The sequence below is a fragment of the Anneissia japonica genome, unplaced genomic scaffold (genome assembly GCF_011630105.1).
Source record: "Anneissia japonica isolate Jap-2015-1 unplaced genomic scaffold, ASM1163010v1 scaffold5280_len750649_cov202, whole genome shotgun sequence".
Taxonomy (NCBI): domain Eukaryota; kingdom Metazoa; phylum Echinodermata; class Crinoidea; order Comatulida; family Comatulidae; genus Anneissia; species Anneissia japonica.
The window spans coordinates 8,418-32,316 of record NW_022703058.1 but is presented as its reverse complement, the minus strand read 5'-3'; the positions used below and the strand labels follow the sequence as shown (position 1 = coordinate 32,316).

Below are 23,899 nucleotides of genomic sequence, written 5' to 3'. Positions count from 1 at the left end.
CTTCACGTTCGACAGTCGTCAAAATTCATAATTCGTTGAAATAGGACTCAAGTCTATGACAGATCTCTTCCAATTTTTTTTTTTTTTTTTTTTTTTTTTTTAAATCATTGTCTCATGGTTTATGAAGGTAACATTGTCAAAATCTGGAAAGTCAATCATTAAATTATATATTATCTATATCATCGTATACATTTTAAGTGAGTGCCGGTGCTTAAGAAATAATAATTATAAATGTTTAATTGCATTTTCAAGGGTTTTAGAACAGAGAGTATATCTTTCATCTAATAAAAATAAATATAAATTTATTATAAATATTGCATAGATGTGGGCATTTAGTAATTCATTCAGTAAGAGAATAGAAATTTTAATTTTTTGATTTGATTTTAATTAAAATAAGTATTACCAAAAAATAATATAATAAATCTAAACGATTTTCAATTATCAAATATATATAGAAATCAAATAATCACCATTGAATTTAAATTTTATTTATTACTTCTTAATTTCAAAATACAACATTAGCGACTATTAAATATCATCGACTGTGTCATCATTATTTAAAAAAAATAAATAATCCACTTTGTCCCAAGTCGTTTTAGTTGTTTGTTTTGTTGTAGAGTAATGTGAATTAAGACATTTGATTTGGTACCGTAATTGAATTGATTTTTTAAATCTTTGTTGTATCACTGAACAACTGTTGTTGTTGGGAATGAGGTATAAATTTCTAATTCCAACTGATCTCCTTCGGGATTGATCAATTTCAATTTTGAAATTGACCCCAACCCTGTTGAAGATTAAAATCAGGATGAGTCTTTTCAGTCCGGTGGGACTCAAACCTGTAACCTCTTGTTATCAAGGCGAGCGTCATACCCCAAGACCACGGAGACCTAAATCTGTCTCTTATACACATCTATATAAAGCATTAATAACATTAAGATAGATCGTCATACCAGGGATACAGTTGATTGGGTTCTGTTTGATACCTTAAAATTAAAGCATCATAGGCGGTTGCACTATGTACACTGCTGTATTCGTGAACAAGCCTATAAACAACATTACAGGCCTAGCTAGAGTACGTTCTACAAAGATATTTTCATTAAATCAAACGTTTTATATTTATTATAATTGAGATCATAATCGAGTATGGCAACAAAGATAGGCCTACTTTGTAGGGAGTCAAGAAATTCTTCAAAATGTTTGATGAATAGTGAACGGAATGTTGAACATCGGTGTTGGTAAAACAGCTCGATGGTCGTCGAAATCATTTTGAACCAAAATGGTCGTTAAAGTCATTTTGATCCAAAGTAATTTTTCCATTTTAAACTTGATTAATCCTAACACCTTGTTTGTCGTACTGATTGTCATGATCCACCATCATTCATTGCATAGCAATATATACATGTCAAAAAGCCACGCATGCTTCTACAAGGCATCAACTTCCATGGATGTCATCTATACAAAAATAAACCAGTGGGCTTCGCAACTTTTAGACGATGCTCAACGAAGTATTGTAAGTCTGACATTAAAAGATGTCTGGATGTCAGTGATTTAGTTCATCCTGCCAACCATCCAGAGCTACATGAAATATTTGCATCAAACACAATGAGCGTCAATATTCAATCATGAGTTTTTACTCTGAACATGTCGAGATTCTCTTGCGTCATCGAAGCCATAGCTATGTGAACGACTAAGTAACGGTCTAGCACAGTCTTTTGTTTTATATTTGGCAGCATCATAGGACTTTAGAATCATGCTAGGTGAAGGAGGTGATAACCGGAAGTCAACAGTTTTTCCTTTATCTTGTGAAGTCCATTTACTAGGTTTACTCAGTAACTTTCCACACTTAAGTTTTCGATCGAGGGTTGTGTACACCCCGACACGCTCTCTCGTTCTTAGTGAGATGGTAGGGCTACCGCCTGGACTAGGGTTCTTTTGGCCTTTATCAACTTTTGTGTAAAGAACTCCTTCATTCTCAGAATCGATTGCTTCAGAAGAACTAATCAGTTCAAGATTCGCATACAGATCGTCTGCAAATAAATGCTCAAGTGCTTTCCATTTACCCGGTTCCACTGTACTACTTTCTTGTTCATTGTCCGGTTGACTAAATTGCAACTCGGCATAAATTGGGTTTATGGCTTCTATGTATTCACTACCACAACTTTTAATTTGTCTGCGAACTGAGCGCGGCCTATTATGATGTAGCGGATGTTCATCGCTACCTTTCCCGCTAAAGTGAAGCACATGATCAACTACATCAGTCATTTCTTCTGATATTTGCTCACTGCTTCCCTTTTTTGCGTCGTACTTAATTCCTGTATTTTGTAGGTTGTATTTGAGATTTGAATACATACTACTCTTTGTATCGCGACTCAATAAAACACTATCTTCAGTCGCGTCTGACATTTCTGTCTTGAAACTTTCTTCAAATTCGTTAATAGACATCGGACAAATGATAATGTTTGAGTAAATTGACGATAGATCATTTAGGCTGCTATTGGAGTCCTTTGTATTTGTAGGACTCTTTTGAGTTGCATGCATTTCTGCTTGCAAAACGTGGATATTTCCGGCAGGAGGACTACCGTCACTGTTCTGAATATTAATCCGCGGTATTCCTCCTCCAGGACAATCAAATGCTTCCTCATAAATATCTTCATTTTCGTTGCTGTGTCTAAAGAAATTCCAGACGGCATTTTTCATCAACCCCATGTATTCAGGTTGTGAATCGTCCTGTTTGTACTCTTGATATTCACCAGACGCGTCAAGTGGTGTTGGCAGTGATGCAGGGGATCCCGCCGTATCTCCAAGACACATTTTAGCAATATGAGGTTTCTCTTTAGCCTTGGGAGTTCTTGGATACGTGTGGCTGACAGCAGGATTGTTCGCATCGTCGTAGACAAGATGCATTACAGTCATTCCTTTTGGCAATATATCTATAACACTGTTGTAAGTTTTATTTGTGAAGCATTGACTCGTTGGACGAACACCTGTAAAGATACAATACCAAATTATGCATAAACTTTTGAGATTAGAAGTAGTGATAGACGATTCATTTTATTTCAAAGCTTTTTGAAACTTCAATTAGACCTGAGAAAGAGTCAATTGGCAATTCAAATATGAATATAGCACACGATTAAATAGTCTGGAATCATTGCAGCAAATCCTCACGTTTGCAGGGATTGAATACACAATCCTTGGATTTAAAGATGAGCTTCAGTTAGTGTTACACGGCTCTACTTCAAGTTAGTTTTACATTTTCATTGGAAGTTCCATCCTAAGTTTCAAACTAAAGGAAAAGAATGTATCAACAATGTAGCGTTTATCTCAAATTTGACCGTGGCGCAGCTAGTTGAGAACGTCTACGTCACTAGTGCGCACACGAAATTCGTAATTTAAAAACTGGTATGGGATGTAATGCTAAATCAGTTTTAATATCAAAATTGGTAAGCATCTCCTTTAATGTTTTAATGGTTATCCTGTGTAATTCCATCACTTGGAATACAGCCCCAGACTTAAGCTTTGTCTTCATTTTCCTATATTGTTTTGCAATAAATTGTGTGACAATTACTACTTACATGATTCATCTTTTTCCAAACACTTTTCTTCCATTTCATTCACAGTGGCATATGTATCGTCCCTATAACGAGAAGATATATTTATGTGTATTATTGTAACGATGTACAACAGTACATTAAATTATAGAACAGGAATCTGATCACCAAGGGGGGAAAGAAAATCAACCTAAACCCAATCTGTTTCGCATAATCGGTGAATATTATATACTAGAACAGACCAGATATATTCAACTTTTTATAAGCATGTATACTTATTTATTTGGTCTATTAGTTTTTTTAGTAATTAGTTACTATACAGACAACAAATAAGCTTAATGTAAATCCGCAATGAGAATTAACCATCTCCTTTTAAACATTTAAATATAGGCTACATTATAAACATTTTGGTCTGCGTGACAATAAAATTTAATTTGATGTACAATGCACGAGAGTTTTAATTGGATTGGAAAATGTTATAAAATATGGAAAATATAACTATATAAATAACATAAATATATAAATAACAATAATAGTGTTGACCTAAGCTGTCGATAGCAATAGATGACACATGCGCAGTGAAATTTCGTGGTGCTATTACAGGGCTTAATGGGTGACTCAATACCTAGCAACATGCTGATAAAAAAAATATAGTTGATTGGCGGTTAAATCTAAAATTAAATTACTGCCATTTTTCTGATTGTATTATTTTTTCGCAGGTGAGGGGCTATGGCGGAATTAAAGAGGATCTATGATGCACGAATGCATCATGGGTGCCAAGTTAATGTAGGCCAATTTCCCACAACATATAAAGAATCCAACTTTTTATATGCTAAAAGATGAATATGGAGAATGGTAATACAAGTATTTAAAATATTAGTAAAAATAATTGTAATAATAATAGTAATAATATAATATATATAATAATAATAATAATAAAGATAATAATAATAATAAAGATAATAATAATAATAATAATAATAATAATAAAGATAATAATAATAATAATAATAATAAAGATAATAATAATAATAATAATGATAATGATGATAATAATAATAATAATAATAATAATAATAATAATAATAATAATAATAATAATAATAGGCTAATAATAATAATAAAAATAATAATAGGCTAATAATAATAAATATATGAGAACGAACCTGCTGCCCGCTTTTGCATTCCTACATCGTGTACACATAATCTTGGTTGCTAACGCCATAACGGCACATACGACGAACATTGCTGCTGGGAGACTCGCTGCTAACAGTGTCGACGTTTGACTTTCAGAACCATCGTCGCTTAATGTTTCTGACAAAAAAAAATAGTTTACGTCAAACTAACGTTACGTAATCTCTTAAAACACAACACTTGATTCAAGCGCACGCTTTACATAATTTAACTGATCATTGATTCAATATGGTAATAGTTATTTTCATTTTGTATCATTGAGAAATTTGAGAAAGATGTGTTGATAAACATACCTGGTACACATATTTGACCTTTGAAACAGCCACAGTCACCATCCTGAGTGGTACAAGGACTGGAGTGGGGGCATCGACAACGTTTTAGACATTTAATACCCGAGTATCCAACCTGACATGTGTTGCCACATCTGTGATAATCAGTTTAGATAATTAGTACAGTTATTAAAACTGTTTCAATTCATAAAATGCTATTCAGTACAATGCTGACATTAATAATGAAGAGGTGAACATGTAGCCATATTAGTATCTTCTATTTAGGCCTATAGACACAATTGGCAATTTGATAAGTAACATATTTTAGGACTAATTCTTCTTCAAATCTTTATTTCAGCAGTAAAAGCCATATAAAATACAAAATATAAAAAGAACATGACAAATGCAGAAAACAGAAACATGATTAAAATTAAGGAAAAGTAATACACTAAACCCAGAGAAGAGTCATCCATTTTTATTGAAGTCCTGATTGTTTTAAAAAGTATTGAAAACAGTAATTTAGCTTTATTTTTACTCTTTTCCAATCTACACATAAATTATAGCATGTTTTTCTAAAATATTCATAGAAAGAGGGCACATTATTTAACACAAACATTTGACTTTCATTACAGTGCCGAGGTAGACCAAGGAGTTTCCTAATGCATTATTATAACAAAATTGAGCTCTCTAATATTAATCTATGTATAGTTGGCCCAAAGACTAGGCCTACTACAGTACACGGTGGTACAATATAAGTGGAATAGACTGGTTTTTACTTCATTTGAACATTTGCTGAATTTACGACTTAAAATGTTCGCTCTTAAATGTTGATCTATATTGTCGCTAAATTTCACTAAATATCTTGAGTGTTTTTCAAATTATGAGCCATTATATGACCAAGATAGGCCTACTTGGTTTCTTGAACCGTTATATTTGGTATATAACGGTATAACAGAGATTCATTTTATGTAAGCTACCGGGATGTCTTCCTAGGTGAGAAGACCATACACAGATTTCTTGGGATTAAAACATATATAGTGATTTATGCCAAATATATATAATGACATATCTTTTACAACGACTAATGACATGACGTCATATTAATTGCTAAATTAAACAGGTTATTAATATTAATTATATTTATATGCAGGTTGTATATAATTTCTAATGTGAGAATATTCAGATCAAATAAATTAATATAGGCCTATTCATCCATCCAATGAATAAATTAATGAATTTACAAAGAACGAGTGAATGAAATAATAAAAGAATCAATGTATTAACGAACGACCGAACATGAAAAAGTGAATTAAAGAACGAATAGAGGAACGAAAAGCAAAAGAACAAACGAATGAATAAATGAAAATAATGAAGGCGCAATGGGTAGGCCTAATTAAAAGAAATAATAACGATTAAACAACGAGGAGACGACGATCACACACACAAACACCCTCTATACAAACACACAGTATAGGCCCTACACAAAGTGCTATTAATAGCACTAAGGTACTAATGCAAGACAGACATAACGCATATTGGGCTAAATTAATACAGTTAAGATACCGTACATCATAAAACTAAAGCAAGACAGACATTGGTTAATTCCGAATGTGCTCGAATGTCTAAACATAAAAGCGTATTGAGTAAATTTAACTATTTTGATAAAAAAAAAAAGAAAAAAAAAAAAAAAAAAAAGATAAACCGTTAAATAATTCGATTGTAAACCATTACTGGCCAAAATATAAACAAAGAATTAGGACAACAGTAAATCTGATTAATTGTTAAATTAAGAACTTGTATTAAGCAAGTCAACGATTGAACAAAAAATATGTGAGACGATTCGGATTAGGACATAAGGGGGACTATTTGAAAAACTATAACGACCGTCTGGGAATAAGGTCGAGTTAAGGTATCAGGAAATAATTATGATTTTAGAATGAGGCAACAAGAAATGTGTCGACAAACAGTGTTCATCACTATGTTAGATGATTTCAATCGACAATTTAAGCAATATGTCTATTAAGAACACGTCAGGAATTCTGTTTATTAGCTGTATTTTATGGACAGGAAATTTGTGATTGAAGTTTATGATAGGCATTAGTCACTGGTCCGTGAACGGTCAAGTGTAAGCAATGTGGTAGACGAGTAATCCCTGGCTTGATCATAAGTCATTAAAACGATTTAATAATTTCCGAACCACCGAAGCCCCATATATATTCCAAAAGCACGTTTGCGAACCTAGATGCTACAATTCCACTAATACAAACAATACCATGAAGAATGCCAAAAACAAAACAAAAAAAATCCGACACTTAGGCCTATTAACACCGCTATTTGCAAAATACCATGGAATTTATTACGCCTAAGAGTTAAATGAAAGTACTATATCACAATAGTATATTATTATTATTATTCTAGCTTAATGCTATAGCAAGTCAAAGTAATCAAGGGATAAAAGGTTGTCTGGGGAAATGGCTAATTATATTTCAACTTGAAAACGAGCAATAGCTTAGTGGTTAGATGCCCTCATTCCAATCCCAGGGGCCCGGGTTCAAATCCTGCTCCTAATATCAGGATGTTGTCCCCATGACTAAAAACAGTGCCACTCCCTATGCCTCATAATTAAAACAAATAAATACAATTTATTATTATTATTATTATTATTATTATTATTATTATTATTATTATTATTATTATTATTTATGGTAATAAGGCCAAATAAAAAATGTTTAGTTCTCCATTTCTCATCTTTTTTTCGGCGGCGCCATTTTTTTCCCTTGCAAAAAAAAAAACACTCCGAAAATCCTACAAAAATACAAACATCCTAGTAGGCCTACCTCATCTCATAAAAAAAATGGATGAGACATTTTCAAATATTTGATTTTTAATTACAATCAATAGATACAAGAACAACACTTTAAAAATAATTAAAAATATAAATTCGCCCCTGCAGTGTAGTTAGTTAGGGTTCCTGGCACGTACCGTTATTCTATCCTATGTGGTAGTCAAACTGAAGGGAGCAAGACTTCAGTACCAGTAATTATACATTTGATTTATACGTTACACATATATTCTGACATATTCTATCGCCCACTTCATTGAAATCGTAAAGTATGACTGTATTAAATAATTTAATTTCTATTAACAACAAAAATGAGGTAGACATATGACTTTGGTATAATTTCCATCAAGTCATTCCAGAACTCAATCAGTGAGTAGGACTACAGGTAATAATACATTGTACCTACGCTGACAAGCGTTAAATGACATCTTGAAATATTAGGTATTTAAAAAAAAGCATGATTCACCAAATCAAATTAGCTAGAAAAATATAAGGGTTTCTTACCTTTCTTTGTCTATGCAAGTACAGTGACCTGTCACGTGATCGCAGGTTGCATTTTCACTGCACGCGCCACATTTATGGCGACACCCATCTCCATAGTAACCAGTATAGCATTTCTCATCACATTTAGAAGCCTGCCATCCGGGCGAACATAAGCACAACTCGCTTTTGTCCATTCTTACAATAGTTCCACCATTTTTACAAATACAATTCCCTGTAATATTCAAGACTAGCAATAATAAATTCACTCCCTTTCAAAATTTCAAGACAGAAAAATGTAAAATTTACAATAGTAATAACAATAATAAAAAAAATAACAATAATTTATAACAATATTGAGGCCAGTAACTAAAAAGTGAACTTACAACTACACATAATTATAATAATTATAGATTTGCATTGTTACATATAACTAGTAGTATAGTAAGTTTTGTTATAAAATCGTAATAAAATAATATTTACTGTATTCATGTGAGAAAAAAGAGGTAAACTATTTTAACAAATAGGCTACCTACCAAAAATATTATTGTTATTGTAGAAATATTATTGCGTAAAGAAATTAAATAAAAGGTCCGATATTTAAATGATGATGAGGAGGATTTTGATGATAATGAAGATGGTGATGAGGATGTTGATGATGAACATGATATAGATAATGGTGAATATGATGACAATGACGACGATGATCGCCATAATTGACCGTTCGAAATGTCAATCAAACTTAACAACTGACCAATCAGAACAGGACTGGGAATACGCGCATATCCAATAAACACACGTGTTGTCCCACAAACGCATGTGCTTTGCGTATGTTTTAACACTATCGTTTTTGTAGGACCTTAGCAACAATATCCAAGGGGCGGGTCTTAGCGGAAAAGTCTATCATCACATCTTGATGGTAATGTATAGTGATGAATTCTTTGTACCAATACCTAAGATAGTATCGCATCCCGAATCATCGCAAACACATTTCTCTGAGCAATCGGCACCATAGAATCCGTTTGGACATCTGTCGCGGCAACTACAGAATCAAATAATAAATATATTGTATTAATACATTATATTGTATTATATACGTTTAAAGTTTGAATCTGTAAAATTTACCGTCTGTAATCACCGGATGTTTTATGGAAAATGTATCAAGATATAGGTCGTGAATTCGACAAGGGATATAGGCCTATGTAATCTTGTTTAAATATAATAACAAAGAAATGGTTCAGATTCATAAAATACACCTGTTTACAACAATGGTAGAGTCCGTCATACGCCCGCACACCTGTTGCGCAGAATTAGGTCTTCAGTCATTCTTTATTTGTTTCAAATATTGTCATTATTAATCTTACCTGCTGCCATTTCATTTCAACGAATATTGTCGTGTTCGGTCTTTCTGTCGTCTTCAATTTATAGCGGCATTATTAGTACAATTCCTGATTTGTCATTACTATAGGCCTATATCAATAGGCCCATATTTACTGTCTTGTTCACACTGTCTGTCCGTTATATTGTTGGCACGAGTAGGCCACTATCGTTTCTATTATAATTGTACTACTATCGTCAATGTTGTCAATCGTCATTGTAGTAAAAACCTCTATATAACACCAGATTTTTTCCAAGACTAAAACAAATTTACTTTCAATCCTTGAATGATTGATTGATCAATCTATTTATTGACTGAGTCGTTAGCTAATTGATTGATTGATTGATTTATCAATTGAATTATTGATTAATTAATCAAGTTTAATTATTTTATTGTTGTATCGATCCATTTATCGATTGATTATTTTTTGGTTGATTGATTGATTGATTTATCATTTTTTAATTTATTGATTGTATAATTAATTGATTGGTTGATTGATTGATTGATAAATTTATCAATTTATGATTGATTGATTAATTTATTGATTAGTTGATTAAGTGATTTATTGGTTGATTGATTGAAGGTTGATTGGTTAACTGATTGGTTGATTGAATGAATGAATAAACAATTCAACGATTGATTGATTGATATGGATGGAAGGACAAATGTGTGGATGGATAAATAAATTGATTTTATCTGACTACCCTCGCATTATAGATTATACACAACCATCTATATATAATTAATATTAACCTATATAATTTAATTGAACAGCAATTATTATGACGTCATGTCAATAGTCGTTGTGAAAGATATGTCATGAGGTTTAAAATGGGCTACTGCACTCATCTATGCCAATTGTGTCATATAGATGGACTATACTAATGTGGCTACTCGTTCAAATGTTCATTATTAGTGTACTTTTAACATTTTACTATGTAGTTAGCCAGTCCTACTTACGGGATCTAAAAAGAATACAGAATTTAATCATAATATGGTATATTATACCATTGTGTATAGATGTTTGATATTACATGTTCTAATTGAATATTAATATAAATATCGAGGCTCGCGGGAACGACGACTTACTCTGGTTGCTTGCAGACGCAGTTGCCTGTGAATCTGTCGCAGCGCGCCCCATCACCACAGTTACATCGATGTGAGCAGTTCATGCCATATTTACCCTCCATACATTTGTCTTGGCAGAAGCGTCCCGTCCAACCTGCCGGACAAACGCAACGACGTTTTTCTGGTTCGCATTTAGCGTTGTTTTGGCATGGACAGTCTGTTAGAGAACAAAGATTATTACAAATTAAAGATTCAAAAACTGTTCTTGGTCAATACACCAACAATTAACCGCGAATGTCTGAAGACCTGAACGAATTAAGCTGCATGGAGACGATAATAATAATAATAATAATAATAATAATAATAATAATAATAATAATAATAATAATAATAATAATAATAACGATTATCCATTCTTACAGCATCTGCGTATCCATTCTTACAGCATCTGAAGTAATGATCCCAACCTTTTTGCATTATTGTTATATCACTGTAAATAAATATTTAATGTAAATGATTATACTGTTGTAAACGAATGTACCACAGTTGCTATATATATATATATACGCACATACCGGTCGAGTATCTGATTTTCACACTTGTGAAAATGTTGATAATTGTGAACAACCCCTTAACTATATCGTGCGTTAATGCATAATGATATATAAATTTTGAACGTACGAGTGTGAAAAAGTTGCTCCGGACGGGATTCGAACCCGGGACCGTCTGCTGTTTATGCAGACCCCTTAACCAACTGGGACATGTTGGCCAACCTCTCCTATTTTAATAATAATAATAATAATAATAATAATAATAATAATAATAATAATAATAAAATATTTATATTGCGCCAATATCAGTCAAAGAACCTGATGCCTCAATGATTAACAATAAAATAATAATGATAATGATGCTGTTGATAATGATGATGATGATGATAATGATGATGATGATGATGATGATAATAATAATAATAATAATAATAATAATAATAATAATAATAATAACAATAATGGTAATAATAATAATAATAGTAATGGATGAAATTCTTAAGTTCCATATACTAACCAATTGGACAAGGGCTTGTGCCTGCGTATCCATTCTTACAGCATCTGAAGTAATGATCCCAACCTTTTTGCATTATTGTTATATCACTGTAAATAAATATTTAATATAAATGATTATACTTTGTAAACGAATGTACCACAGTTGCTATATATATATACGCACATACCGGTCGAGTATCTGATTTTCACACTTGTAAATTGTCGTTTTTGTTACATATTATTTTGTTTGCTGTGTTCATCATCAACATAATCATAACCGTCACAATCATGTTATCGCCATCGCCACCTAGCCTTCATCGTTATATTTATCATCATCCTTATTATCATAGTGGGGTCGGGTCTTCTTAATATCGCCCTCCATCGTATGTGATCTACAACGACTACTACTATTCCGTCTTGCTTACGCAGTTCATCCGTTTCGTCTTCTTCTAATTCCTACTCTTTCTGATATCCATCTGATTATATCATTTTAATTGTATCTCTTTATATGTCTGTACCATCTTAATCTATTTATTTTAATTGTCTCTCAACTAGCTTACGTTTGTTTCCTGCAGTAAAGGCCTGTTTATACTTCAACGATAAATATAACGATAAAAATGCTAAAAAGCGGTTGTTCATTATAGAAAACAAAAGAAATAAGAGAAGTTTCTACACTAGGACGATTCAATAACGATTTATCGTGTATACGATAACAAAATATTTTAACAAATCAAATCACATGACGTGCTAATCATGGAAAAACGATAAAATCGTTGCTACTACTACGATTTTAATATTTTTCCATGATTTAACGTCATCTGATTTGATTTGTCAAAATATGTTGTTATATCTTATAAATAAATGATTTTAGTGTCTACATCAATATAGAGATACCCTTAGGGGGAGGGGGTAGGCAAATGTGTATACTCTTACATATGCATAACAATGTTGATTCAAAATACCGTAACATGCAATATGTAAAATAATGGCGAAATTATAATGTAACCATGGATATAACATTCATTTTTAAGCAGCCAAATGTATTGCTTTAGTTGACAACAAAAATGGAGAATGGTTTTGTAAAATCAACATTTTTTGTACACTTTTAGAGGGGACGGAGGGGATACCGAAAAAGGTTACTGTTTGTACACTTGCGAAAATGTTGATAATTGTGAAGGACCCCTTAACTATTGTGCGTTAATGCATAATGATATATAAATTTTGAACGTGCGAGTGTGAAAAAAGTTGCTCCGAACGGGATTCGAACCCGGGACCGTCTGTTGTCTATGCAGACCCCTTAACCAACTGGGACATGTTGGCCAACCTCTCCTATTGTATTTGGTATTTAGACAGAACGTGCTGATTTCCCCATTTCCTTATCTTTACTTCATACTAAAATTAATGATAAAATCTAATTGGCCTAATTTCTATTCGTGCTTCGTCGTGTTAGTATAACCTTTTTTTTCAAAATCATGAACATTGATGCGAAAAAACAAAGTTGATTATTTCACGAAACAATATATGACGACACAAACAACACAAGATAGATGCTAATTATTGCTCGTCCCGTAAGTTAAAAAATGTGGGTTTTTTTACGACACACTTGGTATTAACTGCGAATACGTTACTCTTTTTTCAACGTAGTGTAGTACCAGGACTATGTCGAATTATTAATAAACACTTAAGCCTAATTTCTATGTGGGTCCTACCGTCCGGTAGTTAGAAAGATCGTGCTAAATTGTGCAATTCCTTATCTTTACTTCATCCTAAAATTAGTGATAAAATCAAATTGGCCTATTTTTTATTCGTGCTTCGTCCTGTGAGTATAAACCTTTTCTCAAAACCAGACAACACTGATTCCTAAACCAAAGGTATTTATTTTACAAAATGTGAATGTATGACGACCCAAAATACACAAGATCGAACAATTAATGATGGTTATAAAAATGTGTTTGACATTTGCCACACTGACTTGGCATTGACTGAGCTGACTTGACAATATTTTAAAGTGGCACAGCGCAGCTTTGCTCTTCATGTACCGGAATTGTGTCGGACCATTAAATAGACACTTAATTTCCACTTAGGCTCAACTTGTTTTTAATGTACTTATACTTAGCAGTAGGCCTACTAGTGGTGAGCGAATTGTCAATGGATGCTAATAGAAAACAGCATGTAAGGCCTGTTTGTGGTTTATAAAAAAAATCGTGATTTGATCGTGAATCGTGAACTAGTGGGGTAGCCATGTTATACTAATTGAACTATGCAGTCAGGAAAAATAAAAACAACACGCTAATAAGACTACCAAAATTTACTAATTTAGCACGAGATTTTGTTCACGCAATGTGTACTCCTTCAGTTCACTGCGCGAACGAAGGCTTGTGCTTGGCAATAAAATATATTATTAGGCCCTATTAAAAGTGCGCTTTGACTCTTTATTGATTAAATCAATGATTGTTTAAAATTAGGCCTACTGTTGGCGTTGGGCTGATATGCATACAGTTGTAAGACCATTAAATACGTGAATTGCTTACTTCATAATAGGCCTTATTAAAGGCAAGTTATTAGCTTTAGAATTAAATATAATATCGAGCCAATTAACAGACGCTGTGCGTAGACCCTTAAATTGGCTGGCAAAAAGTCGTCTGTAATCAGCGAAACGGAATTGTTTTGATCTGTGTCTTATTAGAAGCTGATGACTTATTTTGATCGTTTTACATGAGTAATAATGTTTAAGTTGATTTTTGAGGGGTTTTGCAGTATCGTTAGGCCCTATATCAGGAGCACTCTCGTTTTATTTCATGTTTTTACTCTATTGATGATTACGATAAGATCAGACGATCAAAGTGTAAATTTTGATGTTCAAGGATTCTAATTCAATAAACTTTGGATTCACTATTTCACTTTCATTTTAGAGTTTAAAGCTCTCGTTGTATCTATAAAATTCGTGTTTCTGCAGATGAAAATTTATTTCTTTCCTCTTCTTCTTTTTCCGTCCTAAGTTATGGTATCCGCGCCAATAAATTTAAGTATTTAAATAAAGAGGTCTGACAATGAAAACATAATAGTCTAGAACGTTAGTTGTTCGTTTTGTATTAATTACCAGGTTCGAATAATATTATCTCTGTAGTAGGCCTTATACAAATTTCGGTTGCAGATGGAACAACCTAATGCCTAGGTCTAACATTCCAAATTTCAATTGTAGGTTTGTTAGATAAATGAGCAGCGTTGTAGTCATTTTATTTTATGTACACTATGTTAGCTGGATCTGAATTTGGGCCTCATCTTACGAATGTCTAGGCCTAGTTGGTACAATATTTTATACACCGGGATAAAATCTCCTATAGTCTATCTGAACGTAACAAATTAATGATTTACACGTTTCTTATAAATATTATATAGTGCCGATAATCTAATAATGGCAGAGCTTTTTCTGAGAGGCAATGTTGGTGTCTTCTTTGAAATCTCAGACAGTGTGTTTTTTTCAATGTTGTTTTTTTTCTGTTGTTTAATTTGTTACTGTGAATAGCAATTCGGAGTAAAAAGATAATGCAAAACGGTTGTGTAACTTGCTGTTTGCGTTGATTTTGTTATCACATTGCTGACGGAATCTCTGTACAAAGTCTACACAAAGAGTTTTAAGATTGTACATCTCCTAACTAACTGACATCACACAAGTTGAACACATAAATCCTGTCATCTCTCCTACTGCTAACTACTATGGACCAGTTTGATTTTCCATTCGGATACATTTCATCTTAATGTATTGCATAATTCGTTAAATCCCTGATATTCAACTTGATGAAAAACCACATTTACCTTGTAGATGTTTATGATAAATTTACTGTGTACAATAATAATTTACTTTCTTTTTAATAATCTTTTTATATCAAGACGAATAAATTTATATATATATATATATATATATATATGTGTGTGTGTGTGTGTGTGTGTGTGTGTGTCAAAGAGATCATGTAGTCACAAACATACATATAACTTCGTTTCTGACATTGATATAAAATTAGTTTATATATATTTCCTCCAAAAAACATAATAGAACAAACATACAGATGAAAGATGAAAGAGGAACAAGTTGCTATTACCAAATGGTTTCATCTGCCCAAAAAACGAAAACGATGAAAACATTATAAATATAACAAGAAAAGCAAAAAGTAACTAATATAATTATGGAAAAAAGGATATAGCCTATGTATATACAGTGAATAAATATAGTTAAAAGAGACAAGTTAAAAACATTAATTAAGGCATTTTAGTTGTAGAATAATAATAATAAACGCTATATATATATATATATATATATATATATATATATATATATATATTATATAATACTTATTATTATACGACCTATGCTTATAGTTGTACGCAGCAACTATAATTTGTCAGTGTGTCACTGGACATTTGGTTCTTTGAGATGAATGAGCATTAAAGAAATAACAACAGGGACAAGAGGTAAAAAACTGTATTTTCATAATTCTAAAGGTTTTATATACTTCTTTATATATAGGTATGCATATACAATATATAATATATACAATATAAATATATGATACTATAATGAGTGTATGATATCATATATATATATATATATATATATATATATATTACATATATGTATATTGTACAATATATATAATAGCATATTATATATTAATATTTATATAAGCAGCAGCTAGTGAAGAAATAACAACAAGGGCAAGAGGTCAACAAATCCAAAACTGTATGTTCATAATTGTAAATAGTTTTATATATCTATTTATATATAGGTATGTATATACAAATATAAATATATAATATGATATATATGCATATATATTATATATAATATATATACATATCATATATATTAATATTTATAGGTCTTGTGTAAATAGGCTATATAAAGTTTTATATATCTATTTATATATAGGTATGTATATACAAATATGAATATATAATATGATATATATATATAACATACTATCTCAGACATAGGGAGAAAAATCCTATGTCTAGATTTCTCCTTAACGTCATTAAAATTTCCCCTTAGCGGCAGTGTTTTCACCTTAAGGTGTTATTTCTAACGCTTTCCATTGTTATTGTTTCCCCCTATGGTAGGAAATAGTATATTATGCATACATATTATTTATATTTTATTTATATGTTATTTACCGGTATATGTTCTGCTTCTTTCTTACCAGAATAAAATACAAAATGATATATAGGGCTATATAATGATTAATTCCACTGTATTTTAAAACAGAATCGGTGATATATATAAAAACAAATAGGTAAATAAATAGAACATAACATTTGAATATATTATTTATATAGAGGCCTATATACATATATGTATATCTTATATACTGTCAAAAATTGGATTATTGGTACAAATACAAAAGCATTATGCTCTTATTTCAGGTCGAGCACCGTTTAGTGATAGATAGAACCGTAAAGTCAACATGCAGGAATAATGCAGTCAATATTTAACGCTATGCCAATGAATAGCCTAATCAGGAAACGGAAAAGACAAAAACACTGATACCTCCAGAGAGATAGTAAATCGCTATTGATTGGAGCAAAGGCGTTTGGACAGGTCTAAAAGATGACGAGTCTTTTCTACAAGTCGTCATTTCCTCTCTTTACCAGGTCAGTCGGGCCACCTACACGTACGCTATAAGTATTGTCTACAAAATGTTACTCATCCGCCTCGAGGTGCAATAAATAAGGGCAGGGTACTGCAAAAACAGCATGCTTCACATCAGTTAGCGTAAGCCCTACATCACCCTAAAGACCACTTAATAGATTATGAATATGTCGAAAGTATATATATATATATTATTACTATATATATATATATATATATTATTTATATATATACATATATTATATATTATATATAGGCCTATGTATTATATATATAGTATATATAATGTTTACATAAAGACAGAAAGTCTAAACCGTCTTGCGGTAATGCATTTTGTTGAAGAATATATGCCTAAATTGCAAACTATAAAGAAGAGCAATCTGAAAAAAAAAAAAAAATCCCTCAAATATGTGTACATTATACATATATATGTGCCATTGGCCGATAGACTCGTGGTACTTGTAGTTATAGCTAATTCAATTTAACGCTACATCCACATTGCAATTTCAAATACTACAAAACCAATAACTCTGAGCACGTGATTATTTATGAGTGAAATACTACTATCTATTACTTTCCGTTCACATAAACTTATAAAAACTTATTATGATAACAATTATTCGTATCTTCATTATCAGCATCTCAATGATATAATAACAACTTTAGGTTTGTGATTGTTTGTTACATTTCTCACACATTATCTATATTTGGGGGTGTCATCCTGGATGACACCCCCAAGCAGTTATCGGTATCTGTTTTCGTTATTTTACCTTATGTTTAGGTTTTTGTATTGAACAATCAAAACAAAATTAAAATCATTAAAAAAATAATATATACTTGGCATTATTTCTATCTAAAGTAAGTTGAGTCGAGTTGATTAGCTTACATCCCGTTTGTAAACACTTGTTTATTCGTTTTACCTGCAGCCTCGAACACTGGAGTGAACTTCAATAGTTGCCAATCGGTCTCAATAGGCTCAAATATTTTTGTTGTTCTTCATATTTAACTCCGAAATTGATCAATGAGGGAGGGTGGAGTGGCTGTCTCTTATACACATCTAGATGTGTATAAGAGACAGACTCTGAATAGCGCGGATGGTAGAAGTTTGTCTTACCTGCATGAAAATCCTCCTGACTGTTGTCTGTTTCCCCGGTTTGGCATTCCGTCCATGATTCCTGCCAGGAAGGGTAAAATCAAAGCAAAGTGTACGATTCCCATATTTAAGCAGTATTGTTTCCACAAGGAGCATTGGTATAACATGTATTCAATGTACACATATGAATTGTTTGTAATATTTCTGTCAAAAATTGGATTATTGGTACAAATACAAAAGCATTATGCTCTTATTTCAGGTCGAGCACCGTTTAGTGATAGATAGAACCGTAAAGTCAACATGCAGGAATAATGCAGTCAATATTTAACGCTATGCCAATGAATAGCCTAATCAGGAAACGGAAAAGACAAAAACACTGATACCTCCAGAGAGATAGTAAATCGCTATTGATTGGAGCAAAGGCGTTTGGACAGGTCTAAAAGATGACGAGTCTTTTCTACAAGTCGTCATTTCCTCTCTTTACCAGGTCAGTCGGGCCACCTACACGTACGCTATAAGTATTGTCTACAAAATGTTACTCATCCGCCTCGAGGTGCAATAAATAAGGGCAGGGTACTGCAAAAACAGCATGCTTCACATCAGTTAGCGTAAGCCCTACATCACCCTAAAGACCACTTAATAGATTATGAATATGTCGAAAGTATATATATATATATTATTACTATATATATATATATATATATTATTTATATATATACATATATTATATATTATATATAGGCCTATGTATTATATATATAGTATATATAATGTTTACATAAAGACAGAAAGTCTAAACCGTCTTGCGGTAATGCATTTTGTTGAAGAATATATGCCTAAATTGCAAACTATAAAGAAGAGCAATCTGAAAAAAAAAAAAAAATCCCTCAAATATGTGTACATTATACATATATATGTGCCATTGGCCGATAGACTCGTGGTACTTGTAGTTATAGCTAATTCAATTTAACGCTACATCCACATTGCAATTTCAAATACTACAAAACCAATAACTCTGAGCACGTGATTATTTATGAGTGAAATACTACTATCTATTACTTTCCGTTCACATAAACTTATAAAAACTTATTATGATAACAATTATTCGTATCTTCATTATCAGCATCTCAATGATATAATAACAACTTTAGGTTTGTGATTGTTTGTTACATTTCTCACACATTATCTATATTTGGGGGTGTCATCCTGGATGACACCCCCAAGCAGTTATCGGTATCTGTTTTCGTTATTTTACCTTATGTTTAGGTTTTTGTATTGAACAATCAAAACAAAATTAAAATCATTAAAAAAATAATATATACTTGGCATTATTTCTATCTAAAGTAAGTTGAGTCGAGTTGATTAGCTTACATCCCGTTTGTAAACACTTGTTTATTCGTTTTACCTGCAGCCTCGAACACTGGAGTGAACTTCAATAGTTGCCAATCGGTCTCAATAGGCTCAAATATTTTTGTTGTTCTTCATATTTAACTCCGAAATTGATCAATGAGGGAGGGTGGAGTGGTGAGCGAATGCGCCGGTAGTTACTTATTACTGCAAACGACTACCACTTTCACTTTGTGTGTGGATGTTATCAGGTATTTGATGGATCAGTAATTACATTATGTTTGGCTGTTGAACAATTAATGTCAGTTTCTGTTTTTAATTTCCGCAATGAACACAGCACGTTGTAATTAATAATTGTTTAATTAATATGACATGTGTGAATCATAGCAGCGATAACGATGAATACAGAAAAAATATAGGGTCTAAACAAAACTAATTATACTAATTAAACATATTATTTTAATTTGGTATTATATAATTTCAATAAAAATAGGATGAAAACAATAGAGAATTGTTGTAATAAGGCATAGATGTTCAAAAGTACACATTTAACTTAACATTAATTATTCAATCATCCATATTATGGTTTATATTATTATTTGTATTATCTATTAAATTTATTTGTATTTGTTTAAACACTATATTAAAATAATAATTATAATGATGGTGATTTATTTCTGACAATAAGCATGATAATGATAATAATGTTTATAAATAAAGATGATAACACTTCTTATTATCATTTATACTACTACTACTACTACTATTGTTTCTTTTATCATTATTATTATTCTAAAGATTGTGTATTTAGTATAACTAACTTAATATAAAAGTAACTAATTATACTCTTTAAACTTATGAATATATTTATATTTTCAAATGAAGTACGGTGAAAGCAATTGAGAATTGTTGTAACGTAAGGCACATGAATGCTCAAAGGTATACATTTTAACATATCATTAACTATTTAATCATCCATACTGTTTGTATTGTTATTAGTATTATCTATTAAATTAATTTATATTTATTTAAACAAATTCATTTATAAATTTATTTATTGAAATTATAATGACAATGATAATGATGATTTATTTATGACAATAACCATGATATTGATAGTAATAATACTAATAGTCATAATAAAGATGATAACGCTTCTTCTTCTTTTTCTTCTTCTTCTTCTTCTTCTTTTTATTATTATTACCATTATTATTATTATTATTATTATTATTATTATTATCATTATTATTAGTTCTATTATATTAATGCTAATATTTTTAATTGTTATTGTTAATTTTATTATTATTATTATTATAAATAGTATTTATTTATTATTACTATTATTATTCATATTGTTATTAGTATTGTTATTATCATATTATTAATAATTGGCCTATTCTGTTATTTTTGTTATTATTATTATTAATATCCATTATACATTAAGTAATAAACAGAGAATTATTGTTGAATAAATTGGGTTCTTTAATATTTCATGTTATTTAGGCCTAATAATTATTATAATAATAGGAATCGTACGAAATACGAAACAATTGGGTTCTTCCTTATTTCTTATTATACTTATTATAATATTCTTTATTTATTTATATACAAACTTTCAATTTTTTTTCATTTTCAGTTTAAGAATTGGGCGAGAGAATTATTCCCTCTCACAAATAGTACATTTTATATATGAAATATCCTTTGCATTTGAACATTTACATAATCATTGGATATGAATGATTTTTATAGCATACAGTTTGCATGTAGGCCTAAGTGAAAACTGAATTACGTTACGTACAGTATTTCGGCCTGTGTATCGTTGTAAATGAATAATTTACTTTATTCTTACATATGAGCAATTATAATGTTTTACTTTTGTGTATTGCGATAGATCCTAGGTGTATTATCTTGAAAATCTGCTAAGTTTTGTAATTTACATGTGTTGTCAGAGGAAACGAATTCCCAGTCTGTTTTTCGACAATAAAGTGTGTCTGCTCTTGTCTTTGTACTATTGCTTAAAACATGTGATTTAAATTCAAATATATTTTGTACTGAAATAAAAAAAAAAAAAACGAGAAAAAAAAAGAAATCAACATTCTAAATATACATTATCTGTAACATAAATGAAAACATTACCGGGATTAGACCTAGATCAAATTAAGGATAATTCGTTTGTATGTAGCTATAGTTGTAAATACTGTAATGCATTGCATCTTTAATTTCAATAATACGTAATATAATGTTAATAGTATATCTAGTATTTTTTTCTCATTATAGTCATATTTATAATCTATATTTTATATAGGGCCTACTGCATAGACCTATATGTACACAAAAGATGATCGTTGAAGGGATGTGCTTGATACAATTATAACATATTATTTGAGCACTGTCATCATTACTTATTTATTTGTTTATATATATATATATATATATATATATATATATATATATATATATAGGCTCTGTAATCATTAGTGGTAGTGGGACTGGTTAATATATTGATGTTATACATGTGATGTGTAGTACACAATGATTTTGTCATTTTGTAGTTTTAAGGAATAAAAGAAAATAAAGAAAACTCACTAAAAATCGAATTGTCTACGAACAGTGTTGTTTTTTTAACACTAGACCACATGGAGAAAAACCATTTCCGTAACCGAGTTTCACTTAGGCCTAACAAACATGATTATAAAATTTATGACAATTTTAGTGGAATACACATTACTGTGCGCAATAAATAATTCATATTATATCAAATTAAACAATGAGGTTGTAATTCATGAGCAACACTGGTGTATGATGGGAATGTTAAATGGTCTGATTCTGATACACTCTCTAAGATCATTAGCAGTTTCTCAGTAATCAATTAAACGGAGCAATTAAATTTAGTATTTATTTTTAAAGAAAATAACGTTAAAGTTAGACAATAGGCCTGCATGTTTAGCCTACCTGCTGGATATATGGATATGAATGTTATGGGAATCAATTAGACGTGGGAAATCAACTCAGAAAAGATAGTCATAGAATTTTTGACTAAATTAGGTCAGTGTGACAACCGATAAAATCTCTGCCAAAAACATTCACTTCAAACATGCCTGAACAGTGGTAAAATCACTCATGTCATTACATTCTGTTATTAACATTGATGTTTAGTAACTTACTTCACATAGTATTACACCATTATTTTGTTTATTCGAGTAATACTCTTTACAGCATAGGCACTGCGTAGGGCCTAGATCTACTTGAGAAAATTTAATTTTCTGAAACTTCAGATCGTGAGATGGTATCGGATAATAACACTTGATGGCTCGAGGTAAAGTAAGTACAATCGAATGTAATTGAATTGATACAGTCAATTAATAGCATAGATGTAACATTAAGTATGTGACTGAGTGATAGTATGAGTTAACGCATCAGACTGAGCATATTGCAAAACAAAAAAAATAGGACACGCCTCTGCTAGATTGCCCAGGCCATTACAGGCTTAAGTAACAAAAATAGTCTGTTATAGTGATAAAGGTTATACTGATAACTATATTCAATAAGATAAATATTTATTGCAATCTAAGAAACCTATTTGAAGTTTAACAGTCGGAATAGTTATAAACATAGGCCTATTCAAATTTATTGATAATAGACCTATATTATCACCCAAAACCTAAGAATTATAATAATGTGATTGCTCTTCTTTTTTTTTTTTTACAATAGGCGCCTGAGGGGAAAGCACTGGCACTCTCATGCCTCTGAATGGTTTATAGATGTTTTATTGCGAAAAGCCTTAAATTTATTCGCAAAAATGTTAACGTATATTGAATGCTGATAGTTTATATTTGATGTAGGCGGCGGTTATCTTAAATGGTATACACGTCCCCAAACGAATAAAAAATATCGGTATAAAACTATATAGGAATTACAAGAAGCATAGGCCTGCTGATTAATGTATAAGTAATGAGGTAACATAGTTTTGTCTTTCGTGGGTATTTCCCA

At 31.0% G+C, this 23,899-nt stretch overlaps 1 protein-coding gene and 1 long non-coding RNA gene across 2 annotated transcripts in view; one reads left to right on the top strand and one right to left on the bottom strand.

The window, feature by feature from the left end:
* Positions 1–908: 908 nt before the first annotated feature.
* On the bottom strand, positions 909–18,940 carry LOC117104275. Its single transcript, XM_033245024.1, has 9 exons — positions 18,584–18,940; positions 11,848–11,933; positions 10,801–10,996; positions 9,287–9,375; positions 8,358–8,568; positions 5,036–5,166; positions 4,715–4,862; positions 3,573–3,634; positions 909–2,984 (listed from the first exon to the last, which is right to left on the bottom strand). Exons 1-9 carry the CDS (start codon positions 18,727–18,729, stop codon positions 1,621–1,623), a joined length of 2,433 nt encoding a protein of 810 aa, XP_033100915.1. The 5' UTR covers positions 18,730–18,940; the 3' UTR covers positions 909–1,620.
* A 4,167-nt stretch (positions 18,941–23,107) lies between these two features.
* LOC117104279 overlaps positions 23,108–23,899 on the top strand; it is a 7,807-nt gene continuing 7,015 nt past the window's right edge. Inside the window, exon 1 of the long non-coding RNA XR_004444723.1 lies at positions 23,108–23,230. This is a non-coding gene — a long non-coding RNA (uncharacterized LOC117104279). The remainder of the gene's footprint in view (positions 23,231–23,899) is intronic.